Source organism: Diaphorina citri, unplaced genomic scaffold (assembly GCF_000475195.1).
Source record: "Diaphorina citri unplaced genomic scaffold, Diaci psyllid genome assembly version 1.1 scaffold201, whole genome shotgun sequence".
Lineage (NCBI taxonomy): Eukaryota > Metazoa > Arthropoda > Insecta > Hemiptera > Psyllidae > Diaphorina > Diaphorina citri.
The window spans coordinates 181,440-202,589 of record NW_007377638.1 but is presented as its reverse complement, the minus strand read 5'-3'; the positions used below and the strand labels follow the sequence as shown (position 1 = coordinate 202,589).

The window sequence follows — 21,150 nt, the reverse complement described above, 5'->3', positions numbered from 1 at the left end:
TTATCTTAATTCAGTAGTTCTTGTGGTCTGGAATTAGGATAGTAATGGTTTTGGTCAATCCCAAGAAATAGATAATTCAATGCAATGATGGCACTTACTCAGTGTGGCCTTCAGGCACACTATATTTATCAAGGGTCTAGGTTTTCCTTGCCCTTGGGATCAATTTAATTTGAAGAAGCCAGTTAGTTACTGATGAATTTGTAACTTACCTTGTGCTTCATATTTCTTGACACCAGGCTGGGTACCAGGCGTGGTCACCACGGCCGGCTTTAGCTTCCGATCTATATTAGGCGGACCTCCCCCAGGGCCCTGTAATGGCGAGGGCCCAGGGCCGGCACTCAATAGGACAGGCGAGGCCTCGTTGGAATTCGTTGAATCCGACAGTTTCCGGCCCGGCTTGAGTTCTCTATTGACTAGGGGCGGAGTGGATAGGTTCGAGGGGGAATGCAGATTGGAATAGACAGGAGGAGATTCCAGGGGCGGAAAGGCAGAGGAGCACGTCAGGGGCGGATTCACACCGGGGGTGTCGAAGTCGTAGCGAAATATTTCACCTGACACGTTGCCTGGTCGGGAGGAGGGGGAGGGGCCCCCGGCCGAGTTGTTAGAACATAGCGGCTTCTTTGACTCTGAAATAATAAACATCATAAGGTTGTTGTGAATCAAGACTTGATTGAGAAAATTTTGAATAGGGGATGAGGTACACAAACTAAAGCCTCTTCTCTTCTTTGATCGAACGGGGACTACTCTTATGACTCGTCTCTTCATCCCCACCAGGACACTTCATCTTCGTATCCGAGGAGACTCGCTCCCGAAATTAATCGGGAGCGAGCCCCCCCGGATACACATGCTTGCTGCTCTCATGATTGCAACAGTTATTCTGGCTCTTAACCAGCTATTATTCTGGCTCTTTAAGTATGCTTAACACATTAAAATTTCCTAGTTGATAGGTAACCGGGGGTGTCGAAGTCGTAGCGAAATATTTCACCTGACACGTTGCCTGGTCGGGAGGAGGGGGAGGGGCCCCCGGCCGAGTTGTTATAACATAGCGGCTTCTTTGACTCTGAAATAATAAACATCATAAGGTTATTGTGAATCAAGACTTGATTGAGAAAATTTTGAATAGGGCATATGGTACACAATAGGGCTGCCTGGAAAGGACTGACAAGAAACGCCGACCCTAATTAAGTAGGAAAAGGCTAGGATGAAAAGATTGGGTGTTTGGAGTTTTCGCCTCAGTATCTTTCATTGGAGTGGCAAAACTCTTTCTTTTGAGAGGGTGACAAAACACTTCATCTAATGAATGAGGTGTACAAATGATACCTTGGACAAGATGGACCCTGTCTTAAATGAATGAGACAGAGAGAGAGAGTTCGTGGATTTCATAGAATAGAACTGTTAAACTTTTTTGACTTGACGGGGTGGAACGCTACCGCGCTTCTTAATATACCCTGTTTAGACTGCCAGAACGAGACAGAAAACTCCCTCTCCCGCAGTCCAAACAAAGCCTATAGTTGATAGGGAGAACCAACCTCAGTGGTGTAGTGGTTAACGCGTTGGACTTCGGATCTGGAGGTTGGTGGTTTGAGTCCAAGACATAAAATTTATCTAGGTGTAATAACTGGGGAACGATATTTGTGACAAGCATTTAAGTATGCTACTTCAAATAATTAAGATTTATTAAAAATTCAGTCGAACAAACTAAAGCCTCTTCTCTTCTTTGATCGAACGGGGACCACTCTTATGACTCGTCTCTTCATCCCCACCAGGACACTTCATCTTCGTATCCGAGGAGACTCGCTTCCGAAATAAATCGGGAGCGAGCCCCCCCGGATATAGTGAGGTGAGACTCATTCCTGAAAATTTCAAAAAGTTCCCCTGCCCTCCCCCCCAACCCCCCCTAATGAAACAACTGCTATATTAGGAATATTAGACTCCTATGGTCTGTGTTGTAGCATGTCCATCAAATAGTGAGTGTGAGTCCCTTATTAGCCTGGTGATCAGCTGATAACAGACACTACCCTCCCCATGTACATAGGTGCTGGGTCAACATGAAAACACCAGAAATAAACCTGTTTCATGAATCACCCTAGCTTGGAAGATAGTGAACCTGCCTCATAAGTGCTAGGTTTGTAGGTTAGATTGCCACTCTGGGTAAACTATCCTAAACAGATGAGGTTTTGATCTCAAAAGTCTAAACAGCTGGTTTTTCCTATCCTGTCCTCCCCACTTAGATTTCAGGATGATGGGAGCTCTGCTGTTACAGGTTTCTCTATCATACCTCAAAAAACTTATCCAAGTCTGCTAGTATGTGAACATCAAAGGAAGTTTTACATGGACTTATTTAAAACAGTGATAGGCCTGTACTATCTTATGCTCAGATCAAGTTCAATTACTCTTGATGCACTACAGGACTACAGAATAGAAGAACATGAAACTTCAAACAGCTACTTACTTTTTGGCTATCACATGGGCATTGTGGTCCACTTTGGTCGAACGACGTGCACCGAACGCGAGCTTTTCATCATTTTTGGGAACACTTTTCACTTGACCACATCTCAGGCAAACCTTCTGCTCTATCGGGTTTATTAAAGAGCAGTGATTGCAGTTCCATTGCAAAACAGAAGCAATGGACCCCATCCTTGTAAAATCATGGCTACAAACAAAAGCCGAGGACCAAGACCACCAAACGACTTCAAATCAGCAAATTCATTAGAAAATAATTAATTAAAAATTCATTAATAAATTAATTTTCTATTCAAAATTTTAAAGGCAAAAGCACAAAAAGTTCTGATTCTGATTTCTGAACTCTGAAGAAAGTTGAAACAGCTGATTTTTGTTTACATTTTTTTTCTTACAAACTGTGCTGCTCCCTAGCGAGTGTTTGGGGGGGTGTTAACTCGGGGCCTCCGCCAGACCGGAAGCCACCGTCGGCGGAAATCCGGCGCAAATCCAAGTTACCCGGACGAAAGCTTTGAACAAAGGGGGAGAGAAGAGGAATTTAGTAAGTAGAATACGAAAATTTGGTTTCTCCGTGAACACAGACTCGCCATCTGTGCCGCCCGGGCTGGCTAGGGGCGGTGTTAACTTGGGGCCGCCACCAGACCGGAACCCACCGTCGGCGGAAATTTGGCGCAGGTCCAAGTTACCCGGACCAAACCTGGATTGTCTGAACAGAGGGGGTAGGGGGGAGGGGGGGAGAGAAAGAGGAATTCAGTAAATAGAATATACCTTGTTTATCCTGCTCGAATGAGACTAAAAAGTCTCTTTAACCCAGCAGACTAGGCTAAGTGCACCCCGAACTCCAAGCACAGAGCAAAAAAAAAAAAAACAGAGCCAACCCCACCGGGAATCGAATCCGGGACCTCTTGCGTGTAAGCCTAGTGTGATATCCACTCGGCCACGGAGGTTGCTCACATTTAAACATCGATGTATGCTTTACGCAATTAAAATCAAAATTCTTCAGTCTTTATACCAGGGATTGTTTCAACTTGAATATTGTTTGAAATGGGGCGCCGCGTGCCGTCAAAAAAGTTGAGACCCCCGACCGAAACTTACCCGGAAGACGTTTGGTGTCGGAGTTGGCGAGGGGGGTCGAAAGTATCTTGTCCACCCGGAGGTTCAAACCCGGGACTCCCGTACTGGAAGCGAGTAGCGGCACCGCGCAGGCTCAGTCCGTGTTGTAAGGCAAGGAAATCGCTCAGACCATCAGAGCAAAAAAAAAAAAAACAGAGCCAACCCCACCGGGAATCGAACCCGGGACCTCTTGCGTACAAGCCTAGTGTGATATCCACTCGGCCACGGAGGTTGCTCACATTTAAACATTGATGTATGCTTTACGCAATTAAAATCAAAACTCTTCAGTCTTTAGACCAGGGATTGTTTCAACTTGAATATTGTTTGAAATGGGGCGCCGCGTGCCGTCAAAAAAGTTGAGACCCCCGACGGAAACTTACCCGGAAGATGTTTGGTGTCGGAGTTGGCGAGGGGGGTCGAAAGTATCTTGTCCACCCGGAGGTTCGAACCCGGGACTCCCGTACTGGAAGCGAGTAGCGGCACCGCGCAGGCTCAGTCCGTGTTGTAAGGCAAGGAAATCACTCAGACCATCAGGGCTGGATAGGGGTTTGCCCGAGATACACTCGGAGATAGGGATGTACGGACCTGGTGAATAAAACAGACAAATGAGGTATTAAATATGGCAAGTTTAAAAAAAAGAGGTTTGATAGAGGGAACTGTAACTGCTAAGGCCTTATCGCCTTGAAATCGGAGAGAGAAGGAAGAGAGGATAGGGGAAAGCCAGCCGTTCCGAGAACGAAAATTATCCGGCCTAACTCAGACTGCGTGAAACTTGTCGCCAAATGGTGGGTTAAATCCCCGTCAGTAAAGGCAGTTAGGTACCTATACTGTGAAGTTAAACCCATTGAGAGAAAACAAGTATTTTCATTGCAAATTTTCATCAGTAAATGATTTCTTCAAATTAAATTGATCCCAGGAGCAAGGTAAAACTAGACCCTTGACACATATAGTGTGCTTGAAGACATGTGATGTGTTCTAATCCACTCGACCATCCCTATGCGTGGCACATCCATCTATATAAAAATTCATATTCGGTATTGGTTGGTGATAAAATGAAGTAGGTAGGTAAGAAAAGCACAAAAGATTGAACTCCCCCAAAAATATACCCACGTACGTACATTTTGAAACACAATAGAAAAAATACTTGAATAAGAATCACCAAAAATGTAAAAAAAAGGGCTTGGTAAATTGATGTAAGTGAGCAAGGAATAATATAAAAGTGGCAAATACATGGATAATGTAGCGGTATAAACGTAGAAGTAGAAAGAAACAAGCTCCGGCTTTTACGGATGGGTATACCATTTGTTGAATATTTATTTAATTGAGAGATTTGTACCGAATAACTAATAAATGGAAATTTCATTTAAAAAAAGTGATCCCACGAAGCAAGGTTGACCCTTAACGGCCTTGACAAATGGAGTGTGCCTGAAGGCATGTGATGTGTTCCAATCCACTCGACCTCTCAGCTTACCTGACACGGTGCTGGTGGGTGATATGGGGGGCGAGTCCCCTAGACCGCGACCCATGCCTTTAAATAAACACAAAAAGTTAAATATCTGTATAATATAATAATAAATGTATTTGAATAAAAATAAAATTTCAAAAAAAAAAAATAAAAAAAATACAAAGGCACTTTTGTTCAGTAATAACATGGATATAAAAATAATAAAAATGAGATATTGTGAAAGGGACCATCATAGGTAATCTGCTAACAAAGTTCTAAAACATAGATCTTGATCAATGTTCCCTTAGTATTTACGTTCAGTTGATCAAATGAAAGAATACATGTACAACAAAGAGGTAAAAAATAGTTAAATATAAAAATATCCATCTATATAAAAATTCATATTCGGTATTGGTTGGTGATAAAATGAAGTAGGTAGGTAAGAAAAGCACAAAAGATTGAACTCCCCAAAAAATATACCCACGTACGTACATTTTGAAACACAATAGAAAAAAATACTTGAATAAGAATCACCAAAAATGTAAAAAAAGGGCTTGGTAAATTGATGTAAGTGAGCAAGGAATAATATAAAAGTGGCAAATACATGGATAATGTTACATAATGTAGCGGTATAAACGTAGAAGTAGAATACTGTGTGATGTAGAGAAATTGGCTAAAAAAGGAAGTAGAAAAGTTTTATAAAGTGATAATGATAAGTATACAGAAGTAGAATAGTTGGAAGAAGTTAGGAAATGATTCTGTAAGTGTAAAGAAGATGGAAGAAAATTCAAGAAAATTAATTTAAGAAAACTCGTCAAAGCATCAATTTCCTTGTTCAAAAATTGTATAAAACTAAAAAAAAAAAAACATTCACAGACTATATCAAGGCACTTAAAACATAAATAGTACAAATCAAATTATTTGTTCACTATAGTATTTACATATTGCATTACATATCAATACAGAACTATTTACTTTAGGACTTAAATAGGTAGGTACCACAATCCATTATAATTTATTTGAGAATCCATTGAAGACAAGTGATAATGATAAGTATACAGAAGTAGAATAGTTGGAAGAAGTTAGGAAATGATTCTGTAAGTGTAAAGAAGATGGAAGAAAATTCCAGTAAATTAATTTAAGAAAACTTGTCAAAGCATCAATTTCCTTGTTCAAAAATTGTATAAAACTAAAAAACATTCACAGACTATATCAAGGCACTTAAAACATAAATAGTACAAATCAAATTTTTTGTTCACTATAGTATTTACATATTGCATTACATATCAATACAGAACTATTTACTTTACGACTTAAATAGGTAGGTACCACAATCCATTATAATTTATTTGAGAATCCATTGAAGACTGTAATATTTTTGCAACTAAATTTTATTGTATGGTAAAAATACGAAAAATCTTTGTTCGAGTGGAATAATATAATCATACTATGTGGTTGTTGAGCTGTAAAAATAAGGAACTAATTTATTACAGTCATTGATTCTTCCCCAACTTCGCATGTGGACAATGGAGAGTGTCGAATAATATAATCATACTATGTGGTTGTTGAGCTGTAAAAATAAGGAACTAATTTATTACAGTCATTGATTCTTCCCCAACTTCGCATTGGGACAATGGAGAGCGTCATAAATAATTACTTTCTTTTACAAACATGTAAAGGAAACCTATAAAAGGTAATGACAAAGTATTGCAATCGGACTATTTTTTCAAAATCGGGGAATGGGTGGCAATATCCATTTTAAGGTCCCCTGAGTTCAAATAAGTGATTTTTTTTCACTTGTTGGGGGAAAAACCTCAAAATTTCCTGGCTGATGCAAGCATAAAACAATTCTTGTTTCAATGTTTCCAGTCTAATCAGTTCATAGAGTTGGCTGGGCTTATTGCAATCGGACTATTTTTTCAAAATCGGGGAATGGGTGGCAATATCCATTTTAAGGTCCCCTGAGTTCAAATAAGTGATTTTTTTCACTTGTTGGGGGAAAAACCTCAAAATTTCCTGGCTGATGCAAGCATAAAACAATTCTTGTTTCAATTTTTCCATTCTAATCAGTTCATAGAGTTGGCTGGGCAGTTTGTTTGCTCTGTAACTCCACCAGTTCAACCTGCCTCTGTTGTCGCGTTCGATTGAAAGCTTCCGTCTTGAGAAAGTCGATCGTCTTGTACGTAGTACCTATCAGATCATTCCGTGAGTCTTGCATGGACATCCTCGAACCTTCGGTCAGTAGTTTGGAAGGCGAGGTGGTGTTGGCTGGGGCAGGGGCGGCTGAGGTATCGAGAAAGTCAAGGTCTAGGTATTGGATCTTGTCGAAGGCGGCTCTCTGCCGGGAATATCCCACGGTATGGAACTTGGTGTTGTTACAAATGTAAACCTGAAACAGTAACATAGAGTACTTTCGTATTAAGTCATCAGGAATGGTCTTTTTTACTTTCTATTACCTTTACGAATAGGGAGCCTATACAAGGTAATACCCATTACTTGAACCCTATATGATACTATTGTACCATATCATTTACCTGATCTTCGCTGTACATTTTACAAATGTAAACCTGAAACAGTAACATAGAGTACTTTCGTATTAAGTCATCAGGAATGGTCTTTTTTACTTTCTATTACCTTTACGTATAGGGAGCCTATACAAGGTAATACCCATTACTTGACCCCTAAATGATACTATTGTACCATATCATTTACCTGATCTTCGCTGTACATCCGATCAAGAGTTTACTCTCGGCCATCGCGATATCGATGTCATAACACCTCATCCCCTATTTGCAATAGAAGATGGTGAGTTGGTTGTTTATTATTATTTCTAGGAATATTGAATATACTATTTGTGTAAAGATCCACTTGGACAGAGCAGCACTAACAATGTAACAATGCCGTAACCGTATGTTGAATCTACTGACATTCATAGGTCAAATACCCAGATATACCTACATAAGTACATATTATAGTTACCATTTTCCCTTTGTAGTTGATATGGAGCTTCACCTGCCTGCTTCACAAAGTTACCGAGTCTTCAATATACCATAGGTTCATAAGATAACTTGTTTTGTTGGATAACTACATAATATTATTATCAACTGATGTTTGTCCCTTGGATTTTTCTCCAGGTACCCCCATTCCACCACACTTGACAAAAATACTCGATCCAGAAAAATTCGACGAAGAATATGACGTAGTCTTTGGCCACAGAAAGAAATTTCTTGATTGGACGCCGAACAAAGAATGGGATGATTTGAATGAGGCAGCTGAAAGACCAACAGAGCCATCATTCACATTCTATGACAGTGCATTTGGAGACATGCAGGAGAAAAAAAATGAGATAACCACAGAGGACATACTGCAAAAAGCACTCAATATGCCTGAACAAGATCCAGAGCCTGGGATATCTGAAGAAGAAAGGGCATTTTTAAAAGACTTGGCTGAAGTTAAGAAGAATGTTCAGAAAGAGAATCCTAACATGGTTATGTCTGACAGCGTGGAGGATACAAACAAGTATACGAGTACGAAGAAGCGAGTCAAAAGACATTTGTCAAGAGCTCTGGATAAGTTACAACAGTTAACTTTGAACAGCAACCTTATCAAAACATTCAACAATGAAGAGACCAATTTAAAAGGTACTGATTACAAGGTGAGTTTCTTTTAGAGTAAGATGCTGAAAAATGAGTACGAAGAAGCGAGTCAAAAGACATTTGTCAAGAGCTCTGGATAAGTTACAACAGTTAACTTTGAACAGCAACCTTATCAAAACAATCAACAATGAAGAGACCAATTTAAAAGGTACTGATTACAAGGTGAGTTTCTTTTAGAGTAAGATGCTGAAAAACCAAGTGTCAACCTCAATAAAACCTATCAAATATCTACCCTTAAATTGTTCCCTAATCTGAAATTGAACATCCGAATTCCGTCCTCGAGTACCTGAGCTCGAAATACATTTTCTGGATTTTATATAACTTATGACTCCCAGATAAAGTAATGTGTGAAAAGACTGAAAGGACATTCACAAGCCAGCGACTTTCTGGGGTCTGTATCATTAGGTCACCTGCAAAAAGAACTTTCATATGTATGTCAATGATCAACTGTTGTTGATGGCTCAAAGGGGAACCGTCAGATCCCCAAGGTAAAAGGGACAGGGGCAGGGAGTAAGAAGTGATAGGTTATTGGTACCACCACTCTCAATAATAAGGGGTTGGGGGTGGTAATGAGAATCTTCTTTATCCCTGCACTGTGTTATCTAAAACTAACTACTACGAATCGTGACCTTTTGGGAATAACTGCTTTTCGAGACTTTGTGTGAATAATTACTATTTGAGATCTCCGGGAAATAACTTTATATAGAGATCGCGGGTTCTATTTGTTACTTTCTGGGAACTACTCCCATTGATATTTTGTGTAATAATATTTTGTCCAAGAGATATCGGGTTTAGACTGAGTCCGGGTTAATTAATAAGTACTTACTTATTCGGGATTCAAAGGAAGAACATTTATTTCAAGTTATTAATATTTGTCTCAGTAGTCCGCCACTTGGGCGTAAAACTTGTGTTTTGTAATTATATTATTAATATTAATACAGTCCACTTATTGGGTATTTCTTTTGTAGTGTGTTTGGTGTTAAATAAAAGAATATTCATTATTGTACAAATTTTTGTCGATGGTGGGATTCGAACCCGGGACCTTCTGCATGGCAAGCAAGCGCGTTACCACTGGACCAACCGTGCCCCTACACATGCTGGATTGGATACACATGCTTGCTGCTCTCATGATTGCAACAGTTATTCTGGCTCTTAACCAGCTATTATTTTGGCTCTTTAAGTATGCTTAACACATTAAAAATTCCTAGTTAATAGGGTGGAAGGTCCACTCACCTGCAGTCGGTTGAGATCGAGTTAGGTCCTGGGCATCTTCCATACCCCCACCAGTGGTCTTACCCCCTTCACTATCACTCTGCGGTGACAACCCATCTGGCGATAAAACCCCCCCGGACACTGGGCAAGACAAAGTTCCCCCCACACACGCGTCGCACGGGGCACTACCCGGGGTGGTACACGTGTGGGTGGGGGTGGTGACGAGATGGTTGGGTTTGGGGGGGCGGGGTGGGGCAAGGAGGGGATGGGTGGGATCGGAGGGGGGAAGGTCGGTGACCCCGGGGCCGGTACGGGTGAATCGCTTGGCGCTCACGGTGGATGTGGGGGGCTTGGAGAGATCACCTGAAGGAAATAAAGGAGAGGTTTGTGTTATCTGTGTGTGTGAAATAAAGAAGCCAGTTTGTCTAACGAGATTTTTTTTTTTTTCAACGGGACTTCAACTTAAAAATTTACAGCAACCTCCGTGGCCGAGTGGGTATCACACTAGGCTTGTACGCAGGAGGTCCCGGGTTCGATTCCCGGAGGGATCGAAGTTTTTTCGGCTCTGTGCTTGGATTTCGGGGTGCACTCAGCCTCGTGAGGACAATTGAGCAGCAACTTTAATCGAGTAGCAATCAGTGGCGGCATTACCAGTGTAAAGAGATTCTGTGATATCCACAAAAAGAAAGGCTCTGCTTTAACACAAATAAATTTACGAACAATTTAACACCAAAGCCAGGTCATTCCCTCACCTTCAAGTGAACTGTCCGAGGGCCGCGGGAACGTCTCCCAGTTGACCTGCGGCTTATTTGGCGGCATTCCCAGCGTAGACGACACCACACTCTCATCATCCGTGAACACAGACTCGCCATCTGTGCCGCCCGGACTGGCTAGGGGCGGTGTTAACTCGGGGCCTCCGCCAGACCGGAAGCCACCGTCGGCGGAAATCCGGCGCAAATCCAAGTTACCCGGACGAAAGCTTTGAACAAAGGGGGAGAGAAGAGGAATTTAGTAAGTAGAATACGAAAATTTGGTTTCTCCGTGAACACAGACTCGCCATCTGTGCCGCCCTGGAAGAAGTTAGGAAATGATTCTGTAAGTGTAAAGAAGATGGAAGAAAATTCCAGTAAATTAATTTAAGAAAACTTGTCAAAGCATCAATTTCCTTGTTCAAAAATTGTATAAAACTAAAAAACATTCACAGACTATATCAAGGCACTTAAAACATAAATAGTACAAATCAAATTTTTTGTTCACTATAGTATTTACATATTGCATTACATATCAATACAGAACTATTTACTTTACGACTTAAATAGGTAGGTACCACAATCCATTATAATTTATTTGAGAATCCATTGAAGACTGTAATATTTTTGCAACTAAATTTTATTGTATGGTAAAAATACGAAAAATCTTTGTTCGAGTGGAATAATATAATCATACTATGTGGTTGTTGAGCTGTAAAAATAAGGAACTAATTTATTACAGTCATTGATTCTTCCCCAACTTCGCATTGGGACAATGGAGAGCGTCATAAATAATTACTTTCTTTTACAAACATGTAAAGGAAACCTATAAAAGGTAATGACAAAGTATTGCAATCGGACTATTTTTTCAAAATCGGGGAATGGGTGGCAATATCCATTTTAAGGTCCCCTGAGTTCAAATAAGTGATTTTTTTCACTTGTTGGGGGAAAAACCTCAAAATTTCCTGGCTGATGCAAGCATAAAACAATTCTTGTTTCAATTTTTCCATTCTAATCAGTTCATAGAGTTGGCTGGGCAGTTTGTTTGCTCTGTAACTCCACCAGTTCAACCTGCCTCTGTTGTCGCGTTCGATTGAAAGCTTCCGTCTTGAGAAAGTCGATCGTCTTGTACGTAGTACCTATCAGATCATTCCGTGAGTCTTGCATGGACATCCTCGAACCTTCGGTCAGTAGTTTGGAAGGCGAGGTGGTGTTGGCTGGGGCAGGGGCGGCTGAGGTATCGAGAAAGTCAAGGTCTAGGTATTGGATCTTGTCGAAGGCGGCTCTCTGCCGGGAATATCCCACGGTATGGAACTTGGTGTTGTTACAAATGTAAACCTGAAACAGTAACATAGAGTACTTTCGTATTAAGTCATCAGGAATGGTCTTTTTTACTTTCTATTACCTTTACGTATAGGGAGCCTATACAAGGTAATACCCATTACTTGACCCCTAAATGATACTATTGTACCATATCATTTACCTGATCTTCGCTGTACATTATTCGCACATCATCGTCACTGGTCGAGTGTCTCCGTGGTTGAGAGCCAATGTGACCGTAGGAATGGGGTGGTGCTAGCCCATGCGATAGGGATGGGGCTATACTATGGGGTGGTACGTGGGAGGGGGCTAGACTGTGGGGTGGTACGGGGCTAGGGGCAGCTCTCTGTTTGCGCCGCGCGAAACTACCACCGGCTGGGGGAGAAGCGAGTTTGAGTGTAGGACTCTCCACTGTGGACAAAACAATAAGAACTTGATTAGCAATTGTATGGAGTAAGGATGACCATGGGTCACGACACAATAAAGCTGTGTTAACACATAATCGACGAGGTGAATCTATGTTGTCGAGGCAGTGTACGGTTTCAGTCGACATCGATCGACGATTCACGGTCGTCGGCTAGGTGTAGACACAGCTCAAGATTACACTGGACGCCATAACATTATTATTCCTAAGCGAGCACTAGACAGTGGCCTTTTAGAGAGATCCATTATGTACAATGTTTGATATTATTAAATAACATCTTATCTTAATTCAGTAGTTCTAGTGGTCTGGAATTAGGATAGTAATGGTTTTGGTCAACCCTAAGAAATAGATAATTCAATGCAATGATGGCACTTACTCAGTGTGGCCTTCAGGCACACTATATTTTTCAAGGGTCTAGGTTTTCCTTGCCCTTGGGATCAATTTAATATGAAGAAACCAGTTACTGATGAATTTGTAACTTACCTTGTGCTTCATACTTCTTGACACCAGGCTGGGTATTGGTTTGCCCGAGATACACTCGGAGATAGGGATGTACGGACCTGGTGAATAAAACAGACAAATGATGTTTTTTTTTTTTTTTTTGAAGAGGTTTGATAGAGGGAACTGTAACTGCTAAGGCCTTATCGCCTTGAAATCGGAGAGAGAAAGAAGAGAGGATAGGGGAAAGCCAGCCGTTCCGAGAACGAAAATTATCCGGCCTAACTCAGAATGCGTGAAACTTGTCGCCAAATGGTGGGTTGAATCCCCGTCAGTAAAGGCAGATAGGTATACTGTGAAGTTAAACCCATTGAGAGAAAACAAGTATTTTCATTGCAAATTTTCATCAGTTAATGATTTTTTCAAATTAAATTGATCCCAGGGGCAAGGTAAAACTAGACCCTTGACACATAGTGTGCCTGAAGGCATGCCATGTGTTCCAATCCACTCGACCATCCCTATCCGTGGCACAAGCTCCGGCTTTTACGGATGGGTATACCATTTGTTGAATAATTATTTAATTGAGAGATTTGTACCGAATAACTAATAAATGGAAACTTCATAAAAAAAAAAAGTTATCCCAAGGGGCAAGGTAGACCCTTGACGGCCTTGACAAATGGAGTGTGCCTGAAGGCATGTGATGTGTTCCAATCCACTCGACCTCTCAACTTACCTGACACGGTGCTGGTGGGTGATATGGGGGGCGAGTCCCCTAGACCGCGACCCATGCCCCCGGCCCCGGTATCAAAATATTCCTCCACTACCACCGACGCCTCCCCAGGCGGTGGAAACGTCTTCAGGCCGCAGATATGACAGATGGCATCCACCCAGCGGTTCATATCATCCTCGCTGTCGGCAGCCAGGTAGTAGGTCCGCTTGGGCGTTTTCAGATCGAACATGTGCTGGTACTTTTGCTTGCGATTCTCAAACCGAAGCCCAGCGTCCACCTGAAAAATAAAACATGTTGTTATTGTCAAATGTCAAGGAACTTGACCATTAGCCATTCTAAAAAGCTAGAAACTTGAAATTTTGTATTTTGTGCTCAAATATGACAAGCATAAAACATGATTTTTTTTAAGAGGTTTGATAGAGAAAACTGTAACTGCTTAGATCTTATCGTCTCGAAATCTAAGAGAGAAGGAAGATAGAATAGGAGAAAGTCAGCTGTTCTGAAAACGGACATTATCCGTTCAGGATAAAATCCGCTCTGGGCGGGAATCAAACCCGCGACCTGGCGCTTGCAAGGCAGACGCTCTACCAAACAAGCTAACTAGGCTGGCAATAGATTACTTTTACTTAAAGCAATGTTGTCTGCAGTTAGTCTGTCTCGATGGAGGACTTACCTGTTCACATTGATCTAGATCGATTTGACCTTTGAGTTTCCTACAGTTCCTATCCGTGTAATAACAGAGGAGATATTGGCCAGGGATTTCGCCCGCATGTCTCAGCACAAACCAACGTTTCCGCCATCGCTGTAACAGAGAAAAGTTAAACTTATTAGAGAAATAACAGAGAAAAGATAACCTTATTAGACAAATAACATAGAAAAGAGAAACTTATTAGAGAAATAACAGAGAAAAGATAAACTTATTAGAGAAATAACAGAGAAAAGAGAAACTTATTAGAGAAATAACAGAAAAAAGAGAAACTTAGAGTAAGCTGGACTTTTTTTTTTCCTTTTTTTTTACACGTACAACCTCTTGTGGGACTTTAAGTCTTAGCCGATGCGACGCGACGGTAATAATAAGGTACCTACATTTTAATAAATATCACCAACCTCGGTGGTTAGCACGGTGGACTTTGTATCGGGAGGTTGACGGTTCGAGTCCAGATCAACTCATAAAATTTTTCGTAGAGATTTAATTTTTTTCTTCAGCACAAACCAACGTTTCCGCCATCGCTGTAACAGAGAAAAGTTAAACTTATTAGAGAAATAACAGAGAAAAGAGAAACTTATTAGAGAAATAACAGAAAAAAGAGAAACTTAGAGTAAGCTGGACTTTTTTTTTTCCTTTTTTTTTACACGTACAACCTCTTGTGGGACTTTAAGTCTTAGCCGATGCGACGCGACGGTAATAATAAGGTACCTACATTTTAATAAATATCACCAACCTCGGTGGTTAGCACGGTGGACTTTGTATCTGGAGGTTGATGGTTCGAGTCCAGATCAAGTCATAAAATTTTTCGTATAGATTTATTATTTTTTTTTTCTTCCCAATTTTTCTCTTGTCTAGACTTTGACAGCAGTGGTGTATATGTGTAGGTACTTTTTCGCCCCCCTCCAGATTTTGTCTGGGGGCCTTCTGAATCAATAGATTGACGGGGATCTCCAAATTATAAGCATTAAGGGCCCCTGAATGTTTCCTCGCAGGGCCCCTATAAGCCGGGGGGCCCCCACACGCTGTGAAGGTGAGAATATACACCAGTGAAAGACAGGGCGCGTGATGAAAGACCAATAAACGTGACTTTCCAGTCTCACGTTATCAAAGTCAACATCGCACATTTCTATTCTCTTTTCAATTGGACGAGTGTTTTGTACTGACCTCTATGGTTAACCCAACTCGGAATATCATATCAATAATTTACATAGTCATTTGAACACTGTGCGTTCTCTTGAGTGAACTCTGAATGTTTTGAGTTAGCTGACAGAAAAGATAGATTAAACCTGAGTGTAATGTATTTTTAAAACATCTTTGATAAAACAACATTAAATCAATACAAATATTTTATAAAATATCCATTTGAAATAGATTGGCGCCTCTTTATGTTGTTTATACAAGGCTTGCTTCTCCAATTTAGATATAGAACTTTAAATTGGATATCCGGGGTACATTAGGGGTTAACAGAAGAATAGGAAGAGGTGCGCGTTTATTTATTTGTATTGAGAATACCATGGGCTCAACATTAAATTGCGTTAAACAGTGAGTGAACTGTTTATACAAGGCTTGCTTCTCCAATTTAGATATAGAACTTTAAATTGGATATCCGGGGTACATTAGGGGTTAACAGAAGAATAGGACGAGGTGCGCGTTTATTTATTTGTATTGAGAATACCATGGGCTCAACATTAAATTGCGTTAAACAGTGAGTGAAAGTTTGTGTTTACATATTGGTTTAGCCGTGTGTTGATGGTGATATTTGATTTTGTTTACATAAGAGGTGATTTTAAATCGGTTCATTGAGATACACTGAATTTAAAAATAGTACAAATATTGTAGGTAATAGGTATGCTATAAAGCGAAATTTCAGAACTAGGTGTGAACAAAATCCGAAAGAACTTTAAAAGTCTAACAAACACATGCACAGAAAAATAGCATTTACTGAGCATCATAAAAACAAGTCACTGTGTTCAATATCCCAAGTGCATTACTTTATAGGAAAAAAATTGTAACATGTCACATGAACAAAATGCATTATAGTGAAGCATGTGTCAACTCATTGCTCTATGTATTGCACTTGTAGCCAACATCTATGTGCAAGGTACAGGTAAACAAAGACTATATGAAGATTTTCAGCGGATCATGACCGCTGTGTACAACTCTAGTTGGACACCGAAACCCCCTGATTGGGATTGGAGAGCTTCCTTTGAACGAGAATGGTTGGAAAAACAACAAACATTTATACAAGCTAGGAAATTGATAACTCCACCACACATGAGGAAATTTAAATACTTTTCCCCCACAAATTACAAAGAAGACATGAGGCAATCCAACTATGCAAAGTTTAGTGAGAAAGTTACTCAGAGCAGTAAATACCCTACTTATCCAACATTACCACCAGGGTACAGTCATACCTTCATATCTTTTAACGATATATTAGGGCCAAACCCATACAATTGGTCAAAGGAGACAATGGACTATGCTCTTGACGAAAAGAAACAAGAAAAGCTATACTTGGCGCAACAAAAAGAACTTGCAGGCAATCGTAACAAAACTATACTCAAACAACTATACAATGAGTGGCTGCAAGTAGATTATTTACGGAAACACATCAGACGACAAAAAAGAAATATCAACAATGATAACATGGAAACTGGAGAGAGACGACTGTTTGAAGAATATGAGCAGTTTCACAAAGATGTAAGCGAATTTGTGAGGAACGAAGACAAGACACATCAGACGACAAAAAAGAAATATCAACAATGATAACATGGAAACTGGAGAGAGACGACTGTTTGAAGAATATGAGCAGTTTCACAGAGATGTAAGCGAATTTGTGAGGAACGAAGCCAAGCAGAAAAGTTCAACAGAAGGTGTAATAATCAAAGAAGAACGACATAAGAGACATGTTGACAACAATGAACAAGAAACTCAAGAGAAACAATTAATTGCAGAATATGAGCAGTTCAACAAAGATGTCAGCGAATTTATAAGAGAACAAGAACAGTTAAAGAAGTGCCGAACAGAAGGTATTGTAATCAAAGAAGAAAAACGTAAAGAAAACATCAAAAATGGAAAACACTGTTCGACAGAGAGAAGTACAACAAAAAATACAGAGAAAATAAAACGAGATAAAATCACACAGGACCGACAAAGAACGAGTGTTGAAAAAGATGAAATAGAATTTGACGAGAAACAAATGTTTGCAGAATATGAACAGTTCAATAAAGATGTAAGTGAATTTATAAAAGGACAAGAAAAGTTAAAGAAATTTTCAACAAAAGATATTGGAATCACAGGAGCACTTGAAAAAGATGAAATAGAATTTGACGAGAAACAAATGTTTGCAGAATATGAACAGTTCAATAAAGATGTAAGTGAATTTATAAAAGGGCAAGAAAAGTTAAAGAAATTTTCAACAAAAGATATTGGAATCACAGGAGCAGGACGTGAAAAAAACGCCAAAAACGAAAAACTTAAGGAATGTTCTACACAAAGAAATACTCTGAACAGAGAACTAAATAAACAAATTACAATTAAAGATAAACGACATAATAAAAATGGTAAAACATATGAAATGCAAAGTGGACATAAACTAGCTACAGAAAACAAAAAGGGTAAAAGTGGTATAGCAGAGCATACGAAAAAAAGGAAAACTGATATGTATGCAGAATATGAAGCATTTAATAGAGAAGTGGAGAAATATATTGAGGAAAAATATAAACGTAATGGAACTGAAAGAGAAAACAGTGACGAACAAGAAACAAGTGAGGAGCCAATGAGAGAAAACAATGTCAATATGACAACGAAGGAATCGGAAGTGGAGAAATATATTGAGGAAAAATATAAACGTAATGGAACTGAAAGAGAAAACAGTGACGAACAAGAAACAAGTGAGGAGCCAACGAGAGAAAACAATGTCAATATGACAACGAAGGAATCGAGTATCTCTAGTAAAGGAGATATATTTGATGACCTGGGATCGATAGATAGAGATGGTGGACAAACATTTTCATGGAATAATACTATCTTGGATGATCTAGGACCAAACTGGGAAGGAACAACTCTGAAGAGAAAATTCAAATACAAAGAGATGAGAGATGACAGAATGAAAAACGCGGTGGATGTAGATTTCAGAAACATGTCCTGGGATGAGATCGATGCCAAGTATGGTTTACCCCTCTATGCAACCGATAGTCCTCCCTTGAACGAAAGTTTAAGAAAAACCATCAATGCTGACAAATATTGTGAATTGTATGACGTCATTTTTCCTGGTAAGTTTAGGGGTAATAAGGTCACTTTTGAAATAAGGTCACTCATAAGAGTAAATCATATCAGATATAGGTATGTACATAGTTTAAAATAGACACCCTAGTAAGGAATGTATTTAAAATTATTTTCAGACAAATTCACCAGCTTGGATAATATTACTGTCGCTTCATTGTATAGAAACGCTCCAAATGACACACCACTCCCTCCTCATCTCACTAAAGCTGCGCAAGCAGATATGTACGATGATTTCTACAACTTCATGTTCAAAGACCATTTCAAGAAACACTACACTTTTGGAAAAGCGCAGAACGTTTACCGAAATTGTGAGACATCACCACCATTGAGCACGAAAACTGTTAATCATGATGATTTTTTCCAATGGTACGATCAAGAGTTTACTCTCGGCCATCGCGATATCGATGTCATAACACCTCATCCCCTATTTGCAATAGAAGATGGTGAGTTGGTTGTTCATTATTATTTCTAGGAATATTGAATATACTATTTGTGTTAAGATCCACTTGGACAGAGTAGCACTAACAATGCCGTAACCGTATGTTGAAACTACTGACATCCATAGGTCAAATACCCAGATATACCTACATAAGTACATATTATGGAAGGAATCGAGTATCTCTAGTAAAGGAGATATATTTGATGACCTGGGATCGATAGATAGAGATGGTGGACAAACATTTTCATGGAATAATACTATCTTGGATGATCTAGGACCAAACTGGGAAGGAACAACTCTGAAGAGAAAATTCAAATACAAAGAGATGAGAGATGACAGAATGAAAAACGCGGTGGATGTAGATTTCAGAAACATGTCCTGGGATGAGATCGATGCCAAGTATGGTTTACCCCTCTATGCAACCGATAGTCCTCCCTTGAACGAAAGTTTAAGAAAAACCATCAATGCTGACAAATATTGTGAATTGTATGACGTCATTTTTCCTGGTAAGTTTAGGGGTAAGTTTAAGAAAAACCATCAATGCTGACAAATATTGTGAATTGTATGACGTCATTTTTCCTGGTAAGTTTAGGGGTAATAAGGTCACTTTTGAAATAAGGTCACTCATAAGAGTAAATCATATCAGATATAGGTATGTACATAGTTTAAAATAGACACCCTAGTAAGGAATGTATTTAAAATTATTTTCAGACAAATTCACCAGCTTGGATAATATTACTGTCGCTTCATTGTATAGAAACGCTCCAAATGACACACCACTCCCTCCTCATCTCACTAAAGCTGCGCAAGCAGATATGTACGATGATTTCTACAACTTCATGTTCAAAGACCATTTCAAGAAACACTACACTTTTGGAAAAGCGCAGAACGTTTACCGAAATTGTGAGACATCACCACCATTGAGCACGAAAACTGTTAATCATGATGATTTTTTCCAATGGTACGATCAAGAGTTTACTCTCGGCCATCGCGATATCGATGTCATAACACCTCATCCCCTATTTGCAATAGAAGATGGTGAGTTGGTTGTTCATTATTATTTCTAGGAATATTGAATATACTATTTGTGTTAAGATCCACTTGGACAGAGTAGCACTAACAATGCCGTAACCGTATGTTGAAACTACTGACATCCATAGGTCAAATACCCAGATATACCTACATAAGTACATATTATGGTTACCATTTTCCCTTTGTAGTTGATATGGAGCTTCACCTGCCTGCTTCACAAAGTTACCGAGTCTTCAATATACCATAGGTTCATAAGATAACTTGTTTTGTTGGATAACTACATAATATTATTATCAACTGATGTTTGTCCCTTGGATTTTTCTCCAGGTACCCCCATTCCACCACACTTGACAAAAATACTCGATCCAGAAAAATTCGACGAAGAATATGACGTAGTCTTTGGCCACAGAAAGAAATTTCTTGATTGGACGCCGAACAAAGAATGGGATGATTTGAATGAGGCAGCTGAAAGACCAACAGAACCATCATTCACATTCTATGACAGTGCATTTGGAGACATGCAGGAGAAAAAAAATGAGATAACCACAGAGGACATACTGCAAAAAGCACTCAATATGCCTGAACAAGATCCAGAGCCTGGGATATCTGAAGAAGAAAGGGCATTTTTAAAAGACTTGGCTGAAGTTAAGAAGAATGTTCAGAAAGAGAATCCTAACATGGTTATGTCTGACAGCGTGGAGGATACAAACAAGTATACGAGTACGAAGAAGCGAGTCAAAAGACATTTGTCAAGAGCTCTGGATAAGTTACAACAGTTAACTTTGAACAGCAACCTTATCAAAACAATCAACAATGAAGAGACCAATTTAAAAGGTACTGATTACAAGGTGAGTTTCTTTTAGAGTAAGATGCTGAAAAACCAAGTGTCAACCTCAATAAAACCTATCAAATATCTACCCTTAAATTGTTCCCTAATCTGAAATTGAACATCCGAATTCCGTCCTCGAGTACCTGAGCTCGAAATACATTTTCTGGATTTTATATAACTTATGACTCCCAGATAAAGTAATGTGTGAAAAGACTGAAAGGACATTCACAAGCCAGCGACTTTCTGGGGTCTGTATCATTAGGTCACCTGTAAAAAGAACTTTCATATGTATGTCAATGATCAACTGT

At 39.7% G+C, this 21,150-nt stretch overlaps 3 protein-coding genes across 4 annotated transcripts in view; 1 reads left to right on the top strand and 2 right to left on the bottom strand.

Moving 5' to 3' along the window:
- LOC103505896 overlaps positions 1 to 2,757 on the bottom strand; it is a 46,701-nt gene extending 43,944 nt beyond the window's left edge. Inside the window, exons 1-4 of the mRNA XM_026821104.1 lie at positions 2,453 to 2,757; positions 2,019 to 2,038; positions 986 to 1,060; positions 210 to 626 (exon numbers count right to left, since the gene is read on the bottom strand). Of these exons, the coding sequence (XP_026676905.1) occupies positions 210 to 626; positions 986 to 1,060; positions 2,019 to 2,038; positions 2,453 to 2,637 (697 nt within the window). The 5' untranslated portion in view covers positions 2,638 to 2,757. The remainder of the gene's footprint in view (positions 1 to 209; positions 627 to 985; positions 1,061 to 2,018; positions 2,039 to 2,452) is intronic.
- Positions 2,758 to 2,851: 94 nt separating this feature from the next.
- The window catches only part of LOC103505891 (GRB2-associated-binding protein 1), a 36,345-nt gene continuing 18,046 nt past the window's right edge, over positions 2,852 to 21,150 (bottom strand). The window contains exons 2-6 of the mRNA XM_026821103.1: positions 14,220 to 14,348; positions 13,550 to 13,823; positions 4,102 to 4,158; positions 3,556 to 3,703; positions 2,852 to 2,969 (exon numbers count right to left, since the gene is read on the bottom strand). Of these exons, the coding sequence (XP_026676904.1) occupies positions 2,852 to 2,969; positions 3,556 to 3,703; positions 4,102 to 4,158; positions 13,550 to 13,823; positions 14,220 to 14,348 (726 nt within the window). The remainder of the gene's footprint in view (positions 2,970 to 3,555; positions 3,704 to 4,101; positions 4,159 to 13,549; positions 13,824 to 14,219; positions 14,349 to 21,150) is intronic.
- Positions 15,929 to 21,150, top strand: part of LOC108251969 — an 11,313-nt gene continuing 6,091 nt past the window's right edge. The window contains exons 1-7 of one of the 2 annotated variants that reach the window (XM_026821092.1): positions 15,972 to 16,035; positions 16,081 to 16,865; positions 16,990 to 17,527; positions 17,669 to 18,066; positions 19,151 to 19,487; positions 19,693 to 20,019; positions 20,341 to 20,861. In XM_026821092.1, coding sequence (XP_026676893.1) covers positions 16,302 to 16,865; positions 16,990 to 17,527; positions 17,669 to 18,066; positions 19,151 to 19,487; positions 19,693 to 20,019; positions 20,341 to 20,861 — 2,685 coding nt within the window. In that variant the 5' untranslated portion in view covers positions 15,972 to 16,035; positions 16,081 to 16,301. Of the gene's footprint in view, positions 16,866 to 16,989; positions 17,528 to 17,569; positions 18,067 to 19,150; positions 19,488 to 19,692; positions 20,020 to 20,340; positions 20,862 to 21,150 lie in introns of both variants that reach the window. The other variant, XM_026821091.1, reaches the window with a different exon arrangement.